Source organism: Lissotriton vulgaris, chromosome 11 (assembly GCF_964263255.1).
Source record: "Lissotriton vulgaris chromosome 11, aLisVul1.2, whole genome shotgun sequence".
NCBI classification, from domain to species: Eukaryota; Metazoa; Chordata; class Amphibia; order Caudata; family Salamandridae; genus Lissotriton; species Lissotriton vulgaris.
The window spans coordinates 1,039,992,005-1,040,018,790 of record NC_141699.1 but is presented as its reverse complement, the minus strand read 5'-3'; the positions used below and the strand labels follow the sequence as shown (position 1 = coordinate 1,040,018,790).

Genomic DNA, 26,786 nt, shown 5'->3' with positions numbered 1-26,786 from the left:
TCCCATGAGCCTAGTAAGTAAAATGTTGAGATTCCACACCGGAGATGGTGGTAATCTAGGAGGAATGATTCTTTTAAGGCCCTCCATAAAGGCTTTAATTGCTGGGACTCTAAAAAGTGACAAGTGTTGTCTGTTTTGTAAGTAAGCTGCAAGTGCTGCTAGATGTAGACGTATGGATAAGTATGCTAAATTACATCTTTGCAAATGTAGTAAATAGCAAATGATGTTCTGGATGGACGAATCCAGTGAATCAATATGATTGTTAGTGCAGTAAATGGCAAATCTCTTCCATTTTGCTGCATAGCAAGCTCTGGTGGTAGGCCGCTTGGCTTCTTTAATGATGTTCATAGAGTCCGGTGGAAGGTAACCGAACTCTAGGACCTCAGGAGCCAGATTGCTAGATTCAGCTGAGTTGGATCAGGTTGCCTTATCTCTCCATGGTTCTGCTTTAGTAGTGATGGGGAGAGGCTGAGTTTTTGTTGTGGGACTAGTGAACCACGGTTGCGGTCCCCATGTGGGAGCCAAAAGGATCAATTTTAGAGACTGTTGTCGGAGCTTGCGTACCACTAATGGAATCAGTGGGAGTGGCGGAAAAGTGTGAGCAAATCTGCCTGACCAGTTCATCCATATTTCATTGCCCTTGGACAGCAGGTGTGAAAACCTGGCGGCGAAGGTTGGGCATTTTGCGTTTTCGTGTGTGGCAAACAGATCTAGGTCTTGTTGGCCCCACAAGTGGAAAAATGGTAGAAGAACGTGTGGATGTAGTTACCATTTATGAATCTGATGTAAATGTCGACTTAACAGATCCGCAATCTGATTGTGAACTCCTGGAAGATGTTCTGCAAGCAGGTATATGTTTTGTGGAATGGCCCACCTCCAAATGTTCTGTGCGAGCTGGGACAGTGCAGAGAATGTGTGCTTCCTTGTTTTTGTATGTAATACATGGCTGTCATATTGTCCGTCCGGATGAGAACAGCCTTGTTTTGTACATGGAGTTGGAATGGCTTTAGTGTTAGGAATATTGCTAGTAGTTCCAGATGATTGATATGGAGCACTTTCTGTTGAATGGTCCATTTGCCTTGACTGGTGTGATTGAGGAGATGGGCTGTGAGTGATGAGTCCGTTGTTAGAACGATCTGTGGAACTGGCTCGAGGAACGGCCGCCCCTTGGATAAGTTTGTTGTGTTCCACCACTGCAGAGAGCGGTGTGCGCGGATGTCCACCAACACCAGATCTGTAAGTTGTCTTTGAGCCAGATTCCACTGATGTGGTGGCATTACTGTAAGGGACGCATTTGAAGTCTTGCATAAGGTACAATAAAAATGCAAGATGCCATCATCCCTATTAGTTGCATGAACACTCTGGCTGGGAGAAAGTGTTGTGTTTGAAATTTGGTAATTAGAGCTTGTATCCTGGCTAGCCTGGCTGGACTGGAATACGCTAGAGCTGTGGAAGTGTTTATTGTGGCCCCTAAATATTGAAGTACATGAGAGGGCTGGAGATGCGACTTGGTGTAGTTGATTGTGAATCCCAAGTTGTGCAGAGTTTGTATGGTTAGATGAGTGTGTTGAACACACTGGTTGAATGACTTGGCTTTTATTAGCCAGTCGTCCAGATATGGGAAGACAGGAATTTGTTGTCTTCTTATGTTTGCTGCTACCACTGCCAGGCATTTGGTAAACACTCCGGGTGCAGTGGCGACTCCGAATGGAAGGACTTTAAACTGATAGTTATGTCCATCCACTACGATCCTTAGATACTTCCTGTGAGAAGGATGTGTGGGAATGTGGAAGTAGGCGTCCTTGAGATCTAGTGTGGCAAGGAAGTCTCCTTCTTAGAGCAGTGGAAGCACTTGCTGGAGAGTGATCATGTGAAAGTGATCAGAGTGTATGTACAGATTGTGGGGTTTGAGATCTAGTATTGGCCTTAGAGTTCCATCCTTTTTGGGGGATTAGGAAATATAGGGAGTAAACTCCTGATCCCTGATGTAGTAAGGGGACTGGCTCTATGGCTTGTTTTTGAAGCAGTGAGAGAACTTCTCGTTTTAAAAGTGTAAGATGTTCTGTGGACAATGGACGCTGCTTGGGTGGTATGTTTGGGGGGGGGGGGGGGGTAGCTGTAAGTTCCAGGCAGTAACCATATTGGATAATTTGTCTTACCCACTTGTCTGTTGTAATGGAGTTCCAGACAGGTAGGAACTGTGCTATTTTTCCCCCGACCGGAGTGGAATGGCCTGGGGGGAGTGGAGGGAAGTCACTGTTTAGCAGCAGGGGAGGTGTGAGTGTTATTGTTACTGCGGCCTCTCCCTTTGTTGTTATTCCCTCTGTAACCTCCTTTAAAATATCCTCTGTTGGGGGATGTTTGGTTGGTGGTTTGAAGGAAGATGAGGTATCTGTACTGATGTTTTTAGAGGCTCCTCTATAAAAGGAGCGACAAAAGGAGCCACGTGTGTGTGGAGACTGCAGGGCTCCCAAGGACTATGTAGTCTCTGTGTCTTTCTTCATTTTTTCAGGAGTTGTGTCCACAGCCGGTCCAAAAAGGTGTTCTTGATTGAACGGCTGATTTAGAATGGTTGTCTGGACCTCTTGCTTAAAGCCTGAAATGCTTAGCCAGGCATGTCGTCTGAGCAGTACACTCGTATTAATGGACCTAGAAGCAGTGTCTGCTGCATCCAGGGCGCATTTAATTGAGGCATTTGTTATTAATTTCCCTTCTTGAATGAGGTCATTTGCTTGAGTTTTGTACTGGTCCGGTAACTGCTGTAATAGGGCTTCCAGCTGGTCACAGTGGGCCCTATCTTATCTGGCCAGCAGTGCTTGAGTGTTAGCTATGCGCCAGCGAATGGCCGCCTGCGCCGCTACTCTTTTGCCCAATGCCTTTAGTAATATGGATTCTTTATCGGGGTGGTGCATCCCCTGAGGTTAATGAATTTGCGCACTTCCAAGCATTGGGAACTACTAGTGAGTCTAAAGGCAGCTGTTTTTGATATAGGCAGGGTCGTCAATTCAAGGATTTAGAATCCTGGCTCTTACATGATCTTTGAATATGTCAGGGGCATGTTTCATGACCCCTATCATCATTGGTAATATCTGTACAGATTTCTGAGACTGTTCAAATGTGGTGCGAAAATGTTATTTTGAGTTGTTGAGTTCTTTTTCCATAGGATCCTCAAATTGCTGTCAACCCCCGGGCTATAGGCATAAAGCTGTGTATGATTATATTCTATGAAAAAGCTGCCTGCGAAGGGTTGTAGGCACTCAGCTATGTAAATGCATTGGATCCTTTCAATAAACAGACTGGTTCCATAAAGAGTAGGACCGCATTCCACCAGGCTTCACAATGACCACTTTGGGCATACTTAGGAAAGAATGGGGAGCTCAGCAGGAGCAATGATGAAACGTCCCTCCAGCCACACAGCCAGAACACACCTAAAGTGAATTAAATTCTAGCACATATATCAAAAGGAAATACGACTGAGATGAAGTAACAGACTGTAATGTGGTCAAACAACAGATTTAATTCAAGTTGTAAGCTTTTACATTTACACACTGTCACACATACAACTTACCAAGTTGTGTCTCCTGAACTTGTGACAATTTGGTTGTCATCTATAAAACGACAACAAGACAGGTAACCTAAAATATAAAGCAGAACAAGTGTTAGAGACACACACAACTACTTTATACAAAGGTAATGTTTACGTTAGTACTTTATCTCAGTTTCAGTATGTGCAGTTTGGTAGAGTCTTGAGTATCTGAACATATTCCAAACTGAAATATACAATTATGTTCCTTTAGCAGAGGTCAGTACTCTCAAGACCTATATTTTTACACTGTTTGATGCCTTCCTCATAGCTAATGTTGTTGCTATCTCTTTAAATGTGTTCACAACAGCATAAACTTTGGAAGTTCTTAAGAGGCTATGAAACAAGCAGAATACAAACTGCTTCATATGAATGAAAATTTGATCAGTTGATAATTACTCCATGCATAAACACTGAATTGTGGAATGATACCCTAACTGAGGCATGAATGTTCAACTAGGCATTGCTAATTGTGATGCAGGATGGTGAAAACATAAGGGCATGATCTGGAGATAGGTTTAGGCCTTGCGAAGGCAGCACACATGCAATGTCGCTTGCAAGATTCTGTTTACTAAAAGGGGTTTGGAGCTGCCTATTTCTCATCATTTGCTGGCTTGACTGTCACTTTTATTTGCTGCCTATTTGGTCAGCGGGTGCACATTTCACTTCCTCTTCTTTTGTGAGGAGCATGAACCAAGTATTGATTGCTTAATTTTGATTAGTCGTCTTCCTCTCTTCACTCCGATTTGAGGTACTATTTGTTTCTACTTTCCGTCATTCTCCATGTTGCTTCGTCCCTCCCACCCCCATTGTCCTTGTTGCTTCTGCCCATCCCCTGCTGTTGTCCATGTTGCTTCTTCTCTACCATCCCCACTTGCCTGTGTTTTGCTTCCTTCCTCCAAACTTCCTGTTGTGGTTTTGTGTGTTGCTTCTTCCCTTTCATCTCCCACCCTTCCGTCTTCCCTTTCATCTCCCACCCTTCCGTTCCTTCTTTCCTCTCCCCACCTTCCTGCTTCATAGCTCCTCTTGTACGTGTTTAGTGTATTGTTAGTTCAGTTAAAAAGAAAATCCATCAACAAAAATACATTAAAAACACAATATACAAATTTCAGATTGAAACCATTAAGAAGCTTAAATACATATTCAGTAAAATTAATTTACTGAACAAAATTATATTTTAGTTTTCTTGCCCTTCAATACGATAGTGACTGCAGAATTTATATACTGAGAACACAACATGTGCTATTATAAAAGTTACAAATTCTCAGAGCAAAGTGCCAGTGTCTTAGCCCAAATTAAAACTAAAGCTGTTTAATCCATTTTTACTTTGGTCTTTTGTAAGCAAGGCAAAAGAAAGGCATATGCACTTTGGTCTCATCTGTTGTTCTGGACAATGGGCATAACTTGCAGTTCTGTTCCGAATTTAAGCAGGTACTCATAAATGTTGCCAATGGACGAATCTGTTGCTCCCCGTCCCCTCCCTCCCTCTTCAAGGTACAGATTGTCTACATTTTAGGCTGATCTGCTCCCGGGAAGGTGGAAACCAATGAATTGTTGTTTTAGCTATTGTAGGGGAGAGGCTCTTTGACAGGGGTTTATCCCAATTTGGGCCATATATATCCACCCCACCGCTCTCCAGGAGCAGATATCCATTTTTTAGGCCACCCATCACCTGGGAGGTGGAAACCCACTAAACACCAGGGCATGGGTTATATATATGTAAGAGTGTGGAGACTTGGGTAAGGCTTGCTTTCAAGGCCTACAAATTTTCTTTATTTTCTGCGTGAATCTGCCCCCTGGGTGGGTGGAAAGTCTTGAGACACCAGGGAATGTGTGTGTGGGCATGTATAACTCACACAGCGTGGACCGGCTCAGTCATCACGGTGTGGGTTAACCTTGACAGACCCAACAAACACTATCTTTGTGAGGACCGGTCCCAGGAGTGTGTTTAGGTACTTTCGAGGGAGTGTATCAAAAAACTATAAGTGCATTTAGACTTGCTCTGGGAAGGAGGGGGAGGGGGATGGGATGGGATGGGGGAAGGAGGAAGAGGAGTTTGGGACAGTAGCCGTCCCTGGCCTACGGGTCACTCCCATCCGATGGTGCCACATTTTACCTTTCTTTTGTCCCCCCCCCCCCCCACTTTTGGGAGCAGATCAGTTCTGACTCTGATGTGATAGCAGCACCCCCTTCTACTAGCAGACTTCATGGCGTTTTACAGCAGTAACAGTTTTATTTCTTATCATTTGTATTTGATTTTCTTGGAAGAGAATCCTGCTTGTGGTTTTGGTAGTGGTAGAACTGCAGTTTGTGCAGTTGCATTTGTTTGGTAAGGAAACATTTTTGTAGTGTGTGTGTAGGAAGCTGAGTTTCTGTTTCAGTACCCCTCCCCCCACACCTTTTGCCAGATTTCAGATGCATTTTGACTTGATGTGCCCTGGGACCTTGCCAATCAGGTTTCCCCTTGTGTTTTTTCCCCAAACTGTATCTTTGTACCCCCAAACGGCACCTCTTTGGCTCCTGTAAGTCCTATGTAAAAGGTACTGTTCGAGGCATGTGGGCTGCTGAATTCATATCTGTGCATAGATCGCCGCATGGGCACTGTGACCAGGGAAGGCCTTTAAGGCTGCAGCACATATTGTGCACCCTTAGAGGTCCTGTACCTTAAAAAACACACACACACAAACTGCAGGATGAGTGTTGTGGTGCAGAGAAAAGCGAAGAGTCGACATGGCACACATTCCTGTGTACCATGCCTGCAACCCACTGCCTATGGTATAGGTAAGATGCCCCTCTAGCTGGGTGCACTATACCACTGGTGAGGGTGCAGTTCATGAACACTATACCCCTACAAAGTGTATGGTAAACACCAGCCTGCCGCCACGAGACATGTTTCTTGACCTTTGGGTGGGAGCCTTCGCTCCCTGAGCCGAAAAACAAAGCTTTTCCTGGGTGTAGGTGTTCACACCTCCCCTAGGTCAGGATGAGACATCTGTGGCAGGAGAGCTTTAAAGGCCTTGCCACCTTTTGTAACATGAACCCCAGCCACTCCTGCTATCAGGAGCAGGCCTCTTCCTGTTTCCCCTCCTTTTCGGCAGGAAGACAGGCGGAAAAAATTAAAACAGCCCAGAAGATGTGCCCACCTCTGTCACCCTAAGGTCAGTAGCACATTGCCTACTGACCTTGAGACCCCTAAAAACTCCCTGAAATACAGTATTTAGGGGCAGCCATGAACCAAGAAGGCCAATTCTCGCAACCTACAAAGAAGAACGACGAAAGAAGGAGCCCAGCACAGGAGACTCCAGAGAACTGACTTGGCCCCAGCCCTACCAGCCCGTCTGCAGTTTACTGAGATCCTGCGACAAATACCACCTTGTCCTGCAGCCAGAGACCTTCAGAACCCCTGGGAGTACTGACTGCCTTAATAAAAGACAAAATGTCCTGTGAACAGCAACTCTGTGCGAAAGAAACTTCGAAGACAGACTCTGAGCCTACTGAGGACAAAGAAACCAGATGCCTGGAACCACCACTGCACCAGACGCCTACAATCCGAGTCAGAGTGGCCAACGGTCCCAGTGAGCTCCCCTAGCACTCCAGAGTACCAGTCCACTGTGTCCCTTCAGGACTCCCCGATGTCTCCTGCAGCCTCTGCACAGAAACACCTCCCCCGTGCGAGTGGCCCAGTAAGGTGAAATCCGACCTCAAGACGCCCCTGCATACAGCTGCCCTGTGCCCTGTAGAAGAGGACCTGAGGTGCACCTACGTCCCAGAGCCCTCCAACGTGCCTGCCCAGCTGTTGGTTCCTCCCGGAACACTTCCTGAACCGAGCCTGGAGCCACAATCCCAAAACGGCAACTCCCATTGAAAACAATGGGGCTCCTGATGCCAATAACGCACCCTGCACCGGGCCGGCCCTGTGCTGCTGTGGGTGCACTTTGTGTGCTAATTTGAATCCCCCTTTTCCCAGAGCTTAAGTCCAGGAGCTTTGCTCCCACAACATCGTGGCCTGCTCGAGAGAAGACACCAACCTGGAGGTCCCCCATCGATAACAATGAGCCTCAGCACTTTGCACCCGGCTGCCCTAGTGCCGCTGAGGGTGCTTTGAGAGTGCATTCTTGATCCTGGGGAACCCTAGTTCTAACGTCAGAAAACCAACTCCCAAACCTAAGTACTTAACGTTAAGTCGATAACATTGTTTTCTAACATAGGACTGCATTGACTGCTTTCTTGTGAGAATTGTACTAAGTGTGGACTAAGTTTGTATGAAACCTTGAGAGACTGCATACACACAAAAACTGATTTCTTTCCCTGTTATTTAGGAAATGTCCCAGTGTGATATCTAGGCATATCAAAAAGTAACTTAAAAGGTAATCTGAAAAGTAACTGAATAGTAATGTTGACTGTTGAATTACCTGTAAAACTAATTGCATTCTACTGCATTTCAACGGTATTTAACTGCATTATTCTTGCAAAGTATTATTTACTTACCTGCACCAGGCCTGGCTTGGTTCTAAAAATAAAAATACAACTTAATATATTTATACAAACAATTTGTCTGAGCTCAGTCTGAGTGTGTGACATCATTGCTTGCCTGAGTGTGTACAATAAATTCTTAACACTACCCTCTGATAAAACCTTACTGCTCGCTCAAACTACCACAAATAGAGAGTAAGGTATTATCTAATTTTACTTCTCCCTACCTTTGGGGTTCTACTGGAATCTGTTCACACTATACCTTACTTTGGTATATTATATACAGAGCCAGTTCCCACAGTGTATACTTGAAACATTAATTGTTGCCTTGCTTGAATCTTTATATTTCGGTTGTAATAACTTTAGCATATTTAGCTTCTGTTTTATTGTCTTTCAAAATAACATTTCCCTTTCTAGTGGGAAATATTTGGTGCCTGCTAAGCCAGCAGTTGGTGCAGCTGATCCTCAGTCTAACTGTATGTTGCAAGAGAAAGGTGTCTTTTTGGAGTATAATGTTCATTGTGTGGCCTGTGCTGATAGTTTCCTTCCAGATCATATGTCAATTGTCCCATGTAAAGAGGTGACTCCCATGAAAATTATAGACTGAACTTAAAAGCTGATTGAGAACCCATAGAGAGGGCAGGAGCCGGCTTTGATCAAAAGTTTTAAAAATTGGGTTTTATAATATCTTTTAAGCTGAGCTGTAAAATGATCAGGAAATTTTAACTGTTTCTATACTGTTATTTTTATTGTGTGGAAATTGTAATAATTTTAATTAATTATGCAATAAACTTTTTGACTTGACTCGACATGTCAATAGTTACATTTACTGTTCGATACATCCACAATTTGTCGAGTTCTACTTTGACACAATGTTGTTTATTGTTGTCTGGCTACTACAGAATTATAACAAGGGCATTTGGGATGGTAAGATAACACCACAACATCTTCTGAGGGAAGATCGTCTCTGCTAGTAAAGAGAGGAACTCAAAGGAGTTCCTGCTCACTTTTAATCGTTTGGACAGGGACAAAGTAGCAGCAAGCAACTCTAACTGGTTTAATTACCATTCTAGTGCCCAACGCAGAGAGGGAGGAGAAGACAATACCTTGGAATTGATCAGGACGCCCACCAGAAGTGAAGGCATCGGCAATTACAATGATGTTCTAAAGACATCAGGCACACAGTAAACAAAGTGTAAAGAAGAACAATCATAAAAAGGGCCAGTCAGATGACGCCGCTTGTCCAAACAGCCTACCGGTTTTCAGAGGCAACTCTTACGTCTGGGCGGGCAAACTGGCTTGTATCTGCAATCATGCACTAGCAACTAAGGAAGTGCATGATACTTGGCTCGGAGCCAATAATAACCCAATATTTAAGGGGGAGGGGGGACCTTGCCATTATCACTAAAGCCAAATATTTTGAAGGCTCACTATTCACAGACTTGGTATACTAGACCAGTGAGCAGGAGACAGGTCCATTACACTAGACTAAGGAAAGGAACAGGCACATTGCCTCACCTGACAGTCCTGTGGGTACCAAACAACAAAACCATGCTCAATCCCTCATTGTTCTATCTATGTTTTGTTGACTTTAATTCAGCATTTGATTTGGTACCCAGAAAACTGTATGGTAATCCCCTAATTCTGCTAAGAGAACGATCCTAGTACATACCAAGACTTACTTCTGTAAAAAAAACTGGAGAGAACAGCATAGAATCTAGTAAGATATAAAAAGGACACAGGATTGAAACGCGGCTGCATTTTAGCACCATTACAGGTTAACATTTTTTTGGGCAGATCTTTAAACATTATTAGCTAACACAAACGCCCATCCTCCAAAGTATGGTGGTAGGTGGTAGCCCGCTACCAAGTCTTTTATACGGACAATGTTCATTTAGTGATCAAGATAGGTTTTCAGTGTTTGTTGAAAACCCTCCTTAACTATCTTCTCTCAACTGAGATAATAATAAACCTGTAAAATTAAAGTCATGATTCTGGGGAATAACAAAATTATTCACGGAAATTGGGGCCTGAATGTCAGCGAAGTGTGTAAGAAAGTTGAACACAAATACTTAAACTTGCTTATCGACAACCAAGGCTCTTTCTTACCCTATAAACTATACATGAAAAATAGAGCCACATTCTGTTCGCTTTACAATCATCACGCCCCAGGTCGGCCCAAATGTTAAAGTAACATAGACAAAATTACTCCCTATGCTTGCCTATGGTACGGAAGCGCTGAGGGCGAAAGAGGCAACATTTTTGACAATTTAACTACAATGGTTTACAAGAGCATATTTCTTTTACCACAACACTCCTCACCAGACCAACTTTGATTGGAATTTGGCTTAGGTATGCAATTGATCACCTGAAAAGAACATTATTTAAATTGGGGTTAAATTTTGTCAGCCCCAGCAACGCTGGACCACTTGCTCTGGCTTGAAATTGAGAACTCAAGCGAGAAAAAAACCTATAAAGTATAAACCTACAGGTGTCATTAGCTGATCTGCAAGCAGAAGGTCAATGGAATACCCAATCGCCTTTGCCTCTATCAAAAAGCATCTCTCCAGGAACATTCATTATCACAGCTGGAAGGCAAGCAAGATCTGTCAAAATGTGCCCACACTTTGACTGTTATTAACAGCTATCCTGTCATTACAACTCAACTTTTCTTGGGAATATCTCTAGGAAAAACTACAAAGTATAATCATTTGTTATACAACCCTGGAGGCCTTCTTACTTTAGACCTAATGCCCAAAGGAGCATACTCCCAATGCTTGCAGCATTGTAGAATTTGGCTATTTCAAGGAAACCATAGAGCAATTATGTGTGCCTGTCCAATATTCGCACCAATGAGAAGAACTTGCCTAAAAAATTGGATGGGGCTCTGCCCCTGCAGGCACACAGTAGTAGCTTTAATTCAAGTTACAAGCTTTTGTTTTTGTAAAATTCATGAACTTCGTTTTCAAACTTTGGCAAAGTGTGAAACAAATTAATTACTCTGGGATGCACAGTCTTTTTAAAGCACATGTTACTACTTGTGTAACGATATATCTGTAAGAGACATTAGTTAGTGATAGATTCCTTACCTTAGAATATCCCCAGGCGTCAGACTGGATCCGGAAAGTTTTGCGCAGCAGTACCCTTGCGCGTCGGTAGGCGTCGTCTGCGGCTCCGCGTCCGTCGTGGGCGCCGTGATAACGTCGTCGGAGTACTTAGACGCCGCCTCCGCGTGCTGACGTCAGTTCTTAGCCACAGCTTTTCCGCTTCAGAAGCGCAGAGCCATGACAAAAACCGACACTGGTGCCAAGAAACTAGGGCCCCGAAAGGGGATGACCTTAACCCTAGATATCGGTTCGCAGAACGAGGAGGATGGGTGGGTCGGTAAGGAATCTATCACTAACTAATGTCTCTTACAGATATATCGTTACACAAGTAGTAACTTGTGCATCTGAAAGAGACACGTTAGTGATAGATTCCTTACCTTAGAATAGATACCCCAGCAATACCATCCCTGTGGTGGTGGGTCTGCGAACCAATATTTACACCAGAAAGTCCCGGAGAACGGAACGGCCGAAGTAGCCATCCCTCCGGACTGGACTGTCCAGGCAGAAGTGCCTTGCAAACGTGTGCAACGAGGCCCACGTAGCTGCCTGGCAAATGTCCTGCAAAGGCACACCGCGGCCCAAGGCAGTCGTAGTGGCCGTGGCTCGAGTGGAATGAGCCCTCAGCCCAACAGGGGGTTCCTTCTTAGCCAAAGAGTAACACGCCTGGATGCACATGATAATCCATCGAGAAATGGTCCTCTTGTGCACCGCTTTCCCTTTCTTAGCGCCCGCGTACCCAACAAAGAGTTGATCATCCACCCGGAACTGGCGTGTGCGATCCAGATAGAACGAGAGCGCACGTTTTGGGTCCAGACAGTGGAGCCTCTCCTCCTCTCTCGAGGGGTGCGGAGGCGGAAAGAAGGTGGGCAATGTGATGGACTGCCCAATGTGGAAGGCCGTGACCACCTTAGGCAAGAAGGAGGGCCTAGTCCTCAAAACAACCTTGTCCGGATGGACTGAAAGGAAAGGAGGCTTACAAGAAAGAGCCTGGAGCTCACTCACTCTCCTGGCAGAGGTGATGGCTACCAGGAAGGCAGTCTTCAAAGAAAGAAGTCGAAGAGGACAGTTGTGAAGCGGCTCAAAGGGAGCGCACATCAGAAATGTGAGAACCAGGTTCAAGTCCCACTGAGGCATCATGAAGGGAACAGGAGGAAAAGTATGAGTGATGCCCTTCAGGAATCGATTTACGATAGGGGACTTGAACAAAGAAGGTTGGTCAGGCAGCCTCAGAAAGGCTGAAAGAGCCGAAAGATAGCCCTTGATAGTGCCCAGAGCAGAGCCCTGCTGGGCAAGAGAAAGAAGGAAGAGAAGAACCTCAGAGAGAGGGGCATTGAGGGGATCCACAGCCTTTGCTGTGCACCATGCCACAAATCTGTTCCACCTGCAGGCGTATACCGTCTTTGTGGAGGGACGCCTGGCTGCCAGAATGATGTTGCAAACTTCAGGAGGCAAGTCAAATGGCCTCAACTGTCGCCGCTCAATCTCCATGCATGGAGGTGGAGACTGGACAGGTTCGGGTGGAGGACCGTCCCCTGCTGCTGCGACAGAAGGTCCTCCTGAAGAGGAAGACGAACCGGGGGATCGACTGACATACTGAGTAGCTCGGGATACCAGTACCTTCGTGCCCAGTCCGGAGCCACAAGGATGACTTGTGCCCGGTCGCGCTTGATCTTCTTCAGCACTCTGGGCAGAAGAGGTATAGGCGGAAAGGCGTACAACAGACCGCAGCTCCACTCGCGACGAAAAGCGTCTCCGAGCGAGTGCCGCCTTGGAAATTCCAACGCGCAGAACTGATGACATTGCGCGTTCTCTTCGGTGGCGAATAGATCTAACCAAGGCTCTCCCCATCGCAGAAAGAGGCCTTGCGCCACGTCCGAGTTCAGACGCCATTCGTGATCCATCGAGCACCGACGGCTGAGTTCGCCCGCCCTGGCGTTCAGAGAACCAGCCAGGTGTTGAACCACTAGAGTCATGCCCTGATGTTCCAACCATTGCCAGAGGCGCAGAGCCTCCTGGCATAGGGTCCACGACCCCACCCCGCCCTGTTTGTTGCAGTACCACATGGCGGTGGTGTTGTCCGTGAACACCTGCACTGCACTCCCTCGGACAGACGGGAGGAATGCTTTCAGTGCCAGACGAATCGCCCGTAGCTCCAACAGATTGATATGGAGCCGGGACTCCGCCGGAGACCAGAGTCCTCTGATCTCCGCCTCTCCCAAGTGGCCTCCCCAGGCTGAAGGGACGCGTCCGTCACAACCACGTGCTCCGGTTGGGGAAGGGAGAGGGATCTGCCGTTGACCCAATCGCGGCCCGTGACCCACCACTGCAGCTGTCTCGCAGTGCCCTCCGAGATCAGGACATGGTCGGACAGGTTGCCCCGGTGCTGGGCCCACTGAAACTTCAGGTCCCACTGCAGAGCCCGCATCCGCCACCGTGCGTGATGCACCAGAAGGATGCAGGAGGCCATCAGTCCCAGAAGCCGCAGCGTCAACCTGACCGAAACCCGGGATAATGGCCCGAAGATCGGAATCAGGGCCTGTATATCCCGAACCCGCTGTTCGGGCGGGTAAACCCGAAACTGCGCCGAGTCGAGAACCGCTCCGATGAAAAGGAGCTTCTGAGAGGGGCACAGGTGTGACTTCGGCACATTGATGGAAAATCCCAGCCGGTGCAGGAGATCCGCCGTAGTCTGGAGGTGGTTGACGACTGCCTAGGGCGAGCCCGCCTTCAACAACCAGTCGTCTAGGTAGGGGAAGACTGAAACCCCTAACCTGGGCAGGTGAGCTGTGACCACCGCCATCACCTTCGTGAACACCCGTGGGGCGCTGGTAAGGCCGAAGGGGAGCACGGTAAACTGAAAGTGCTCGAGGCCTACCGTGAACCGCAGGTAACGCCGGAGAGCCGGCAGGACGGGGATGTGGAAGTATGCGTCCTGCAAGTCCAACGCTACCATCCAGTCTCCTGGGTCTAGGGCAGCCAAGACCTGAGCTAGTGTCAGCATTTTGAACTTCTCCTTCCGGAGGAAGCCGTTGACGTTCCTCAGATCCAAGATAGGGCGTAGGCCCCCTTTGTCCTTCTTGGGTACCAGGAAGTAGTTGGAGTAGCAACCACGCCCTACTTCTGGCCCAGGAACGCGCTCGATGGCCCCCTTGGCCAAGAGGGCCGAAACTTCCTCCTGCAGGAGCCGCAAGTGATCCCCCGATACGCGGTGGTGTTGCGGTGGCATGGCTTGAGGGGTCGTCTCGAAGGGGAGGGAGTAGCCCCTTCGGACGATCTGCAGCACCCACCTGTCCGAAGTGACTGTGCGCCAGTGAGAGTGGTGATGGCGAACCCTGCCTCCCACTGGCGTCACATGGGCCGAAAAGCACGGACTAGGAGGGTTTAGAGGTGGATGCTGCGGGGGCAGGTGTGGACTGGCTCCGCTTGTTTCCCCGACCGCCTCCACGGCGGTTTCCACGGCCGCCGCCGCGCTGGACGACAGTTTGCGGCGAGTGGCTGGCGGCACGTGTGGGGGCGCCCCTTCCTTGGCCCCGAAAGGAGCGAAAGGCACCCATTTGCTGGTGCGGGGCCGAGAGGCCCAAGGACTTGGCCGTAGCCCTGGAGTCCTTAAAGCGCTCAAGCGCGTGGTCTGCCTTGTCGCCAAAGAGGCGACGGCCATCGAACGGCATGTCCATGAGTGTATTTTGGACGTCTGCCGAGAAGTTGGCGGATCTCAGCCAGGCGTGGCTTCGTATCGCCACCGTCGTAGCCATCGCTCTGCCCAGCGAGTCAGTAGTATCCAGTCCGCACCTGAATGAATACTTCGCTGCGTCCTGGCCCTCCAGTAGGGCTTGGCCGAGTTTGGCCCGTACCTCCAACGGACACTCTGGCAGCACTTCCGCCACCGTTTCCCACAGAGAGTGGGTGTAACGGCCCAAGAGGCATGCGGTGTTGGAAGACCGCAGTCCCAAGCTAAGGGACGAGAACACCTTTTTGCCATAGGCCTCGTACCTCTTGGATTCCCGATCGGGGGGAGCCGTCGGGAAGGCGGTCTGGGAGTTAGAGGCCTGGATAACCAGACTCTCGGGGGTGGGGTGGGTGGACAGGAAACATGGGTCGCCCGGGGCCAGGCGGTGGCGTCTGGCCACGTTCCTATCTACAGGCGAACCTGTAGCGGGCCTGGACCAAGTGCCCAAAAAAACGTCCGTCAAGGCCTCATTAAACGGCAGCAGAGGCTCCATGGAGCATGACTGCGGCTTAAGGACCTCAGTGAGGAGGTTAGTCCTCACGGCCGCGACGGGGAGCTCAAGGCCCAAGGCCTTAGCAGCCCTCATCATCACCACACTATATGTAGCGCCCTCCTCCGAAGCCACGGTAGGAGGAGAGACGAATCCAGTGTCTGGAGAGGTGTCCAGGCCACTGGCCTCCCCAAGGTCTCCTGTCCAGTCCATGTTAGACTGACATTCCCTTGTCAGAGGGTCCTCAGACCCCTCCCAATTCTCCTCTTCCCCCATCTCCTGAGATTCAGGGTCATAAGAGAATGAGGACGGTTCATAGAAATGAAAATCTCCGAACTGCGTCGAGAGCGGCGCCGATAGGCGTCGTCGGAACAGTTTGAGAGGAGGCATCGGGGCCGGCGCCGCCCGAGGACGACGCCGGAGGGGACACCACACGGATCGACCCCAGGGGGGTCGTAAGGTCCACCGGGGACGGTCCATCGCCCGAGGAGGGTCCAGCGGCACCCTGCGGCGCCGGGCCCGAAGGCACCGACGACGCCGGGGCCGCTGTACCCTGCGGCGCCGGGCCAGAGGGCACCGGCGGTGTGGAGATCGTGGGGCCCAAAGGCGCCGGGCCCGAAGGCGCCGAGGCCGAAGCACCCGACGGCGTCGGGGTCATAGCCCCTGACCCACTAGGGACCCCAGACGGGTTCACTGGGCCCGAAGGCGCCGCGGAACCCGTCGGAGGAGAAAGGAACCTCATGGCCATGAGGAAACGCTCGATCTACTCCGGCGTCGCGTTCAGCCCAGGGACCGGGGGGTATGGGGGCGGACGCGGCGCCCGCGACTCCTGAGGAGCCGCGTGGGCGGTGTCACCCATATCCCCCGGCCGCATCGCGCAGCGTCGGGGGGAGTCGGAAGAGCGATGATGTCTCTTAGACTTCTTGTGCTTCTTACCTGACGACTTGGACCCGGAGGAGTGGCGCCGACTCCCGGAGCTGTGACGGCTCCGTCCCCGCGACCTGTCCCTCGACCTCCCGTGGGACCGGGACCTCACACGGCGCGGGCCGACTGGCGGATTTCGAGTCGCCTGCCGGACCGCTCCCGCCTGGCCTTCCTCGAAAGGGCCCGACAGTCGGAGCAGGCCTCGTCGTCATGGTCGACGCCCAAACACATCAGGCACAGGCGGTGGGGATCCGTGACCGACATGGTACGGTCGCACTCGTCGCAATGCTTGAATCCGGGCATCCCTAACGGCACCGTCGGAGTCGTAAAGACTTCGAAGTGGATCAAAAAAGATAACAAAAGTTTAGTCAAAAAGTGACTCGGTAACTGCTCTTTCCAGATCTGCGCTGGCTGGCGCGGAAAAAAGAAGAACTGACGTCAGCACGCGGAGGCGGCGTCTAAGTACTCTGGAGGCGGCGTCTAAGTACTCTGACGACGTCATCACGGCGCCCACGACGGACGCGGAGCCGCAGACGACGCCTACCGACGCGCAAGGGTACTGCTACACAAATCTTTCCGGATCCAGTCTGACGCCTGGGGCTATTCTAAGGTAAGGAATCTATCACTAACGTGTCTCTTTCAGATAACATGTTTATGAAGTTTTTAAATCTGGTGTTTTATGCAATTGTTTTAATCAACTGGCATAAAGAAATTTGAATTGGGAATATTGTTTTCTTGTTTGTTGCGATTGTCCCACATTAAGGCAAAGGGAAGACTGGCTGCGAGGGGATATAATGAGCGGAGCACATCCCTTATGGCGCAGCCTGGACAGTATGACTCCAGGAGCAGCTAAACCTTTGAAGATACTGCGACCATGATTAAGGCCACTAGAAAAAAGGAGACTAATGACCCTGACCAGTCCCGGGCCGCCGCCGCAAGAACACCGGAGCGGACAGATGGGCTCTAGCTGGAAAACTGCAGAAACGCTGCAGTAGATGCTATCTTGAAAGCGATCAAGGAATCACGACATGCGTTGGAACTTAAAATTGATAACACTAGTCGTGGACCAGAAGCTACTCGAAGATGATCATAGTCAGCTGGCTGAAGGGGTCACTGGACCACAGAAGAATAGCATCCCAAGGTGAAAACGATGAGGAAAGACCTGACAGCAATGAATCATAGGGTGAAGGTCCTTGAGGAGCGGGCAGAAGATGCTAAGAACAGAGCCAGACAGAACAATCTGCAGATAAATGGCTTGCCGGAGCGCGTTGAGGATCAGAGTGGGGACATGGTCACGTTCCTTGAGGGCTGGATTTGTGCGGAGGTGGCGCCAACCAGCCTATCCCAATTTGTTGCACTTGAAAGAGCTCATTTGGTGCCAATGCGATCTCCACTGATTTAAGCGGGACATCGGCTGGTGATCACCAGAGTCTTGAACATCAAGGACAGAGACAATCTCCTGTCCCAAGCATGAGCAAGTGGAGAGATCACTATATACAATAAAAAGATCATGATTTTCCCAGACTTTTCTAGAGCAGTGCAACAACAGCTGCCTTCATTCAATGAGGCAAAACACCACTTGCGAGTACTGGGTAGTACTTATGTCATGATCGACTTTGAGTTAACTACGAAGACTTGACAACGTTCATCACAGCCCCGGGCCAGCTTTGGGACTGGATTGTACAACTTCCACACCCGGAGAATGCCCCCCTCCCAAACATCATCTTCCTGGTGTTCTCCTTGAGGAGATTGATCATTATTACGTTTTCCCCAGTCTTGTCATGACAACCCCCTTGATCTACTCATTTATTAATTGGAATGTTCAGGCTTGAATATGACAAAACAATATAACATGTATGCCCATGTAAAGAGGGGAGTCCATATTGTCATACCACAAGAAACCCACCTGACCCACCCGGAGAGGAAGGAACTACACAAGCACTGGAGAGAGCAACTTACGCTACTGCATACTCTGCATTTGCACAAGTTGTAGGGAAAATTCTGGGCTTTCTCAATTACATGATAAAGTCTGGTGTTACCATCAGAAAAACTTCTCTTTAGGAAACCTGAGCGGCCAAGGTTAATGAGTTTATCTATTACTTAGCTTTGAGACTAAACAGGGAAATTGGGTCGTAGTTATAAAATGTGAATGGTCCATTTGACCTGAGCAGAATAAGAATGAAAGTTACAGAAGTCATGGGAATCGCTTATCAAAACACGTGTTCTATGAGGGTCAGATGGCTTTTCCTTTGTGAGAAGTCAAAACACTTGAAGTTAACTTCAAGTGAATGGTATTTCAAGCCACTGTATCAGTTATCCGACTGAAAATTGGACACCCCGGAGGAGTTCTTCAAACTTTTCTAATGTTAATGGAGGAGTCTGCTCAGAGATCCCCATAAACCCTCCCCACTGAACTCTGGATGTGGGCCTAGTGCATGTTCTTCCAAAACCTACCGTGCAAAGCTTTCAGATGCACACCACAGACTGGTTGCTGGGAATAACATAGGCATGACCTTTATTCAAACCCTAGGCACACAGTTAAGTTTTTGGCCACTGCTTCCACGCCACTGAACTAATTTCAGATGCGCGTAGTAGACTGAGAATGCCAATTCACTTTAATTTTAGACTCTACTATGCACAGCCTATGGTTGAGGACAGCATCCTTGTATGTTCTATCACCACATCAAATTTAGTGTAATTATATTATGTATTGCAGAAGCAGGGAGCAGATATTCTTCTGAGACTGAATTGAAAACAATATTTTTAATCCTCCCAGTCTCTCTATTAAAAACGTTGTCTGGCCTGGATAGTTTGGGAAACTTGTTATGACTGAACTAAGATGGCCTTTCTAATGCCTCACTAAAGTTTGTGGAGGAGGATGATTTTGTTTATTTCGGGTCATTGCCAATAGAACCTAATACAATAGGCAAATAATTTAAACCTTAAGAACAATTTAAAATGATGCTTAAAGGATACATACAAATAATAGTATGACTAAAAACTTAGTCTTAGAACATAGTGAATCAAAGTAAAACATAAGTTAATGGAGGCAACAGAAAAGACACCATGATCCTCGTTATTCGATAATAGCAACTTGCCTGATTCTCCAGGAAGTAAGTGTTGTAAGAACTAAACAATTTTATATTGCAATTCATGTTATGAACAATGTAAGTAAACGTCTTTTTGCTAATTGTGTGCAGTTTTAGTAACCCTCATTCATTCACCATTTTTCAATATACCATTGCAATGCAAATTGAATGCGTGAAGTTCTTTTTTTCTATTTAAAGTGATTCTTATAGGTAACAGGTTTTTGCTCCTGCAAATTAGCCTATAAGCTTTAACACAGCAACAATCAACTTCACAGCGGAGATCTGGATTATGCCAATTTACAGTTAAGAAAATATTTAGTTTCATACCTTCTACTACGTGAGATCAGATCAGTAAGGTTCACATCAAAACTGCAATTTTGTTTAGAGGTAAAACTCCCTCCAGTATCAGGAGATCTACAAATAAGCGACTATGGTGAAAGAAATCCTATGCTCTGATCTATAAGAGCTAAACAGCTAAAATGATTCACTTAAATGAAACCCAAACGCGGAGGTAATTTATTGGGTGGATGCAATAGAGGTCATGAAACCTATAAATAATGGTTACAAAATCTGTTGCTGCTGCCCTACCAAAAGGAATCAATTTTTATTTCAAATCTAAGCAAGAGCCTCATTCTGAGGAATAGGCTCAGGTCAGATTAACTGAAAAGTCCAGGAGCCCCTGTGGAAGACTTGCATGCAGTAAAAGAATTAGAACATGAATCACCATTTCACTAGAGTTGAGGGGTGGCGGCATATATTGAAGGATAGAGGAGGTTGGAAGGGGCCTGCTAGAATTAATCCCGTGTTCAAAATTAGACATGGGGTGACTTGTACTCCCATTCCTGGCTCGCTCGCAACTAAATCCTGCTTGAGACAACAGGTAGCCACATCGGAGATTGAATATGCCAGTCTCTCGTATATTTTATTAATACATTTTAGGATGCCTATAAAAAGTTAGTCAACATAAAAACCAATCTGACCTGTATGTCCTGGTAATTCTCTGCTTACTCGTACATTTCCTTCTCGGGTTTTCAAGTTGTAGATAGAGCATATATTGTCTAATCCTCCACAAGCAACATAGTTTCCAGATGGTGCATATGCACATGTCATTACCCAAGAGGATCTCAAAGGAATAGCATGCATCTGTAAAAAAATATATATAGGTTTCATAAAATGAAATACACAAAATGAATTTCAACACGTGCCAAAAACAAAATAACATTCAATTTCAACACTACATATTAAAACCTTAGAACAATTCAACTAAAATTCTATATGTATAAAATGAATTAACAAGTTATAAAATGCGTTAAGAGAAGAAACCATTAGAAGAAAAAGGATAATCCCAGCTCTTATCTTGCTAGTGTGCCTACATACCAATTGTCTATTTTAAGGATGGCACAGTTTACTTGGGCCATCAACACCGTCATTACTCTCATAGCCCACCCACTATAATCTCTCATGAAATTCCAATCACATCAATCAGAAAGCAGAGACTTCTAAATGGACTGTTCCATAAATTATAAAGAGCCATTTAGAATCTCCAAATTCCAGCTTCTAATCAACCACATGACCATAGCAGATTTTTGTGTTAGAAGACGACATGGGGGGGAAAAAAGGAATATCTATCAAATTGAAAAACAAAATAACAGTCACTGATTGAAAGTTAACAACAACCAAAAACCCTGTAGTGGATGAGCTATAGCTGGCCCATTTTGCATACTTTTGACACACATCGCCTCCATACATGGGAAAAATAGCCAATGAACATGACAACACCCATCTACTTCCGCTTGCAGAGCCACTGCGTCAAAACCCTTGGCACATCGAAATCGACACTATCTGCAGCACGCATTGGCCTGGGCCAGGATTCGGCAGAGGATTCAATCATGTCCTTTACTCTCCCAAGCAGACATTCACCAAGTTCACGCTGGCATCCCTCATTGTCAATACCACATTATTGTAGCGCCTACACATGTACACGTGGTGACTGACTACACTGGGGGATTTGTTCCTTGACTGTCAGTTCATTGACTGCCCGATAGTGGTTGCTGACACCGATTGAACTCCTTTGGATATTTTCACATACTACCATGTTCAGGCTTTAGGCAAGACATAGTACCCTACATTTGCCCAGAACCCCCTCCCCCCACCCCATGACCTACACTGTCAATGTTTCTGACTCCTCTTATAGTACGACTCATGTTATGTTATGGGGGTGCTTTTATAGCGCACGGCTACTCCGAGGAGTGTCCCGGCGCTGTCGGAGCCTCACAGGTCCAGAGTGGAGGAAAGGGACGAGCGAAAAGAGCGTAGCTTAGAGGGGGCGGTATTATTGCATAAAATGCAGGGTCTTCAGATCTTTCCTGAATGCCAGCAGATTGGAGCTAGATCTGAGAGAGAGAGGAAGATCGTTTCACAGCCGGGGAGCAAGATGTTTGAAAGAGCGTCCCCACAGCGAGCACGACGGATCATAGGAGTGGCTGCCCTGGCTGAGTCGGGATCTAGAAGGAAGATAGAAACTGATCCATTTCAGGAGATAGCGGGCGCTGTACAATGAAGGTCTTTGAAAGAGATCCGCTTCTTTATGGGCAGCCAGTGAAGGGTACTGAGGAGCTCACTGGCCCTGGCTCTCCGAGTGAGGCCAAAGATGGCACGGGCCGCAGAGTTCTACACAACCTGGAGACGCGATAAGAGGTAGTCCGGCAGACCTAGGTACAGAACGTTGGAGTAGTCAAGGAGCGAGCCAATCAAGGCCTGCACAGTGGTCTTTCTGTGCTCTAAGGATAGGAGCGGCAAGAACTTCCTCAGCATCTTCAGGATCGCAAAACATCTGCCGGCCAGGCCAGACACCTGGGCCCTGAAGGAGAGGCGGCTGTCGACCTGAATACCCAGGTTTTTCGCAGCCCCTGAATCGGTGTCAGGAGGGAACATGGCGGCAGACCACCGCTCTTTCCATCTGGGGTCTGCGGGGCAGCCGAAGAAGAGCACTTCGGATTTGTCGGAGTTACACTTGAGGCTGTGACGACTGAACCAGTCAAACACAGCCTCAAGGCAGCCCGAATAGACGCCCCGTCAAAGTCGTGGCCCCTGTCGCAGGTGAACAGGAGTTGTGTGTCGTCGGTGTACGACACAATCTGGGCCCCAAACTCCTCCGCGAGTGCCGCCAGAGGGGTCATATAAATATTGAAGAGCAAAGGGCTCAAAATCGAGCCCTGCGGAACTCCGACCTCCAGAGGCGGCATCGCGGCAGAAAAAGGAGGGGTCCAGATAGTTTTATGGCGGTTGGAGAGAAAAGACCTAAACCATCTAAACACCGTCCCCCTTAGACCCACCTCCCAGAGTCTAGATAGGAGGCGGTCGTGGGGGACGGTGTCGAAGGCTGCAGAGAGGTCAAGCAACACCAACATAGCTTTTCCTCCCCTGTCCAAGGTTTCTTTGATCGCGTCGGTGACCTCAAGCAAAGCGGTTTCGGTGCTCAGATTAGAGCGGAAACCAGACTGAGATTTGTGTAATATATCATTCGTCTCTAGAAAGTGGGACAGGGTAGTGTGGACGTGTTTCTCAACCACTTTCGCAAGAGCTGGCAAAAGGGAGATAGGTCTGTAGTTGGCATGGGGTTCAGGGTTCAGGTTGGCTTTCTTAAGCAGAGGCAAAATGAGTGCCTGTTTCCAAGGCTGAGGGACTTCACCTGTGTTGAGCGAAAGGTTGAGGATCGGGTTGATGAGGTGGTTGAGGGTGGGGGCCATTTGCGCGAGGAATTTAGCAGGACATGGGTCGAGAGGTGAGCCAGATTTTTGTTTGGAGAGGAGGTCTAAAGAGGACTGGAGGGACAGTGAAGGAAAATTCCAGAGGGAGGGGCCTGTTGAGGTCTGAGCGGGATCGAGAGACCATAAAATGGGAGTGTTACTCATGTTAAAGGTCCCAAAGGAGGTCTGGATGGTCCTAATTTTGCTGGCAAAAAGTCAGCGAGTTCGGAGATCCAGGACTCCGAATACGAGATGGAGTGGACCAGGGAGGGGAGATAAAATCCTTGACTATTCTGAAAATTTCTTTGCAGGAGTTAGAAACGTCATCTATTCTGCTAGCCAGATAGGCCTTTTTGCTAACGGTGATGTCGTGGTGATAGTCTCTAGTCATTGCCCTGTAGGTTTCCTTAGAGCTGGCGTCATAGTGTTTACGCCAAATTCTTTCGGCTTTTTTACATTGCCGTCGTTTGTCGGCAAGTGCCGGTGAAAACCAAGGGGCAGAGGATTTCACCGATAGTGTCCTAGGAGGTAGGGGAGGGGCTAGTTCTGCAAGTTGTTGGGTCAGCCAACCCTGCAAGTGATCAAGGTCCGTTTCCAGAGAGCCTGATTGCAGGCATGGGTGGGTCTCGAAGGCCTTCGACAGCATAGCTGGGGAGACTCTATGGAAAGCTCTGGAGGGAAGCGCTTCCCGCCACTGTCCGCTATCTACGCTCTTTTTTATAAGAGGGATCTCAAATTCCGCTAAGAAGTGGTCAGACCACAGGACAGGAGCAAGGGAGGTCAGGACAACCGGAACGGTAGAAAAAATTTGATCTAGTGTATGTCCTTTACAGTGTGTAGGGGACCGAAGGTGCGGAAACAGTGTGTAGGGGACCGAAGGTGCGGAAAAAACCCTAAGGATGAAATGATGTTGTTAAGCTTAAAACTGTCAGGGTCATCCACCTTGTCCATGTGAATATTAAAATCGCCAAGGAGCAAACAGTGGTTGGACCGGAGGCATAGTGTGGAAATCATGGAGTGGAGTTCTTCCAAAAAAAAAGTGCCCGTAGGGCCAGGGGGCCTATAGACCAACAACCCTATACATGATTGCTGAGGTGCTAGGGAGAGGGAAAAGGCAAGAACTTCACATCCCGTGATGTTATCCGAGGGAAGAATAGAGCATGCGATGCGCCTGTCGATAACTAGGGCAACACCAACCCCCTTCCCACTGGCTCTGTCTTTTCTGTAGATAACATGACTCGGGGGGATGGAAGAGGCAATATCAGGTCCTGCTCACTCGCCCAGCCAAGTCTCTGTCAGGAACAGACAGTCGGCTCTGGAGTCTATCAATAGATTGTAGACGTCAAGCGCGTGCTTGCCTAAGGACCTCGTATTGAGCAGTAGGCAACTAGTGCTGTTGGACGGAGGATTAAGGGAAGCGATACGTCCCTGGCCTGGTTGCCAGCCGCAGGCCGAACACCTGTTATTTGACCGGGACGGTTTTAGAAAGACCTTAGGACAATTACCGTTAGTGTGCCTAAGGGAAAGAAGGTCATCCCTTGTATATTTTATCATCCTGGAAGCTCACCCGACCAGCCGGGCCAGTGTCCGGCCGCCTCCGGGACGCTGACGGGCGCAGGCGGGCTTTCCTTCGGCGCTCCTTAGGCGCCTCCACAGCGCGCGTCCGCTGCGCGGAGGGGAGTGCACTTAGTTTTAAGGCGCCGGCGCGAGTCTGCACCACTAGACTGCCGCCCGTGAAACTGCCTACCCCCAAGATGGCCGCCACAGAAATGCGCGCCTGCAGGTCCCAGAGAATCCCCTAGCACCTCGAAGAAAGGACACAGAAGCTAGTAGTCAGCTTTTTAAAATACAGTGCAAATAGGACACAACACAACAGGTTAAAAACGAGTGAATCAGATAATTAAAACCGCTTGTGTTCAGCGCTATGCTTGTCACTCGCCCACACCCGGCTTCCGCCTCAGTTGAATGGGGCAAGTGAGGATCTAACCTGGGCTCTGCCTTCTCGCAGTTTTAAGGCGTCGCTGGCCGTCCGGCGCGAGTCTGCACCACTAGACTGCCGCCCGTGAAACTGCCTACCCCCAAGATGGCCGCCACAGAAATGCACGCCTGCAGGTCCCAGAGAATCCCCTAGCACCTCAATGTGCCGTCTGAAAGGCTGGGGAGACTGCAGGCAGGGCAGCGCGAGCAAGGAAGGTATAAGAGGTAGGGGAAAAGCAAATGCAATGCTGAGAGGTCTAAGGTCACCCGGCTTTCCGCCTCAGGTGCCTGCAAGGAGACTAAAAGTGCAAAGTGCGATAATAGCAGCAGAAAGGACACAGAAGCTAGTAGTCCTCTTTTTAAAATACAGTGCAAATAGGACACAACACAACATGCTCATCATACAAATTTTATAGTCAAGATATGGCAAATATCACAGTACATTTAAGTGTATAACCCTAGGTATTCACTTACCAGTACATACATGGCAGCTGAAAAATGGCAATATCCCAAAGAGGAACATTAATCACAATCAGTAGGGGGCGCTTTTACGGCTCATCACATGTCATAAGGCAGTTGCCTCGAGTGACGTTACACCAGAAATGACCCCGGTGACCCCCCTCCAGTACTCCTGAATCATTGGGCATTCCCACAGAATAGGATAAAATTTACTGTCCTGGCCACAGCCCCGGAAGCACGTCGATATGGGAGCCCTCCAATTTTGGCTAGTCTGGTCCTTGAGCAGTTGCATAGACACAGAATTCTAAGCTGGACTAGGCGGAACCTAGCCCGTATCGCTATCTCATGTGGATTCTGAATTGCTTCCCCCCAGTCATGGTCCTCTAAATCACTAACATCCCCCATCCAGGCTCCCTGCAAGGCCATTAGATGATCAGGGTAGTTGTTGACTCGTTTCTGGAAGATAATGGAAATCACCTTGTCTGGGATGTGTTCCTTAAGGAGAAGGTCCTCCAGAGGCGAAGTCGCAGGTAGTTGTTCCCCATCTAGTATGTCTTCCCGCAGGGTGTGCCCTAGTTGCAGATATCTATACTTTTCCACTTTCCTCAACTCAAATTCTTGGCTAAGGTTTTCAAATGATATGAAGACCTGGGCTTGCAAGACATCTCCCAAGTGTTCTATTCCTATCAGTTCCCAACCCAAGAAGCCCATCAGTCCAACCACCTTGTGAAGTAGGTCACTATCTCATAATGGGGTCATGTTGGTGAGCAGACCATTCCAGCCCAAGAACTTCGCAGCCTCCCTTCGTACTCTGACTACTGTCTGGGTGTGCTGCAGCAGCCCTCACTCTGTCCTTCTCCGGTAGAGCGATGTTTCATAGCCTCTGTGACCTATCATCTCTCTATCCACTTTATATGCCGTCTCTCAGTAGTCTGTGAAAACCCAGTCAATGAACACAAGCAGGTTGCTGGCCAGTAGTATTTAGTTATATCTGGAACTGCCAGCCCACAAAGTATGCCCCTCTCTGAAGCTTGGAGTGCGCTATGCGCAGTGTTCCCCTGCTACAGGAATGTGTGGACTTCATGGTCAATTTTCTGGAAGAACTCCTGTGGGACCCTATAGGGAGTGTTTTGGAGCATATATAATAATAATAATATTATGTTTTCTAGAGCGTGAACAGCTACCTCACACGGAGGTGTCCCGGCGCT

At 48.2% G+C, this 26,786-nt stretch overlaps 1 protein-coding gene across 2 annotated transcripts in view; it reads right to left on the bottom strand.

The window, feature by feature from the left end:
- GNB4 (G protein subunit beta 4) overlaps window positions 1-26,786 on the bottom strand; it is a 699,556-nt gene that overhangs the window by 158,130 nt on the left and 514,640 nt on the right. For both annotated transcript variants that reach the window (XM_086944371.1, XM_086944370.1), the window contains 2 exons: window positions 20,374-20,536; window positions 3,569-3,635 (listed from right to left, as the gene is read on the bottom strand). In XM_086944371.1, the coding sequence (XP_086800497.1) occupies window positions 3,569-3,635; window positions 20,374-20,536 (230 nt within the window). The remainder of the gene's footprint in view (window positions 1-3,568; window positions 3,636-20,373; window positions 20,537-26,786) is intronic.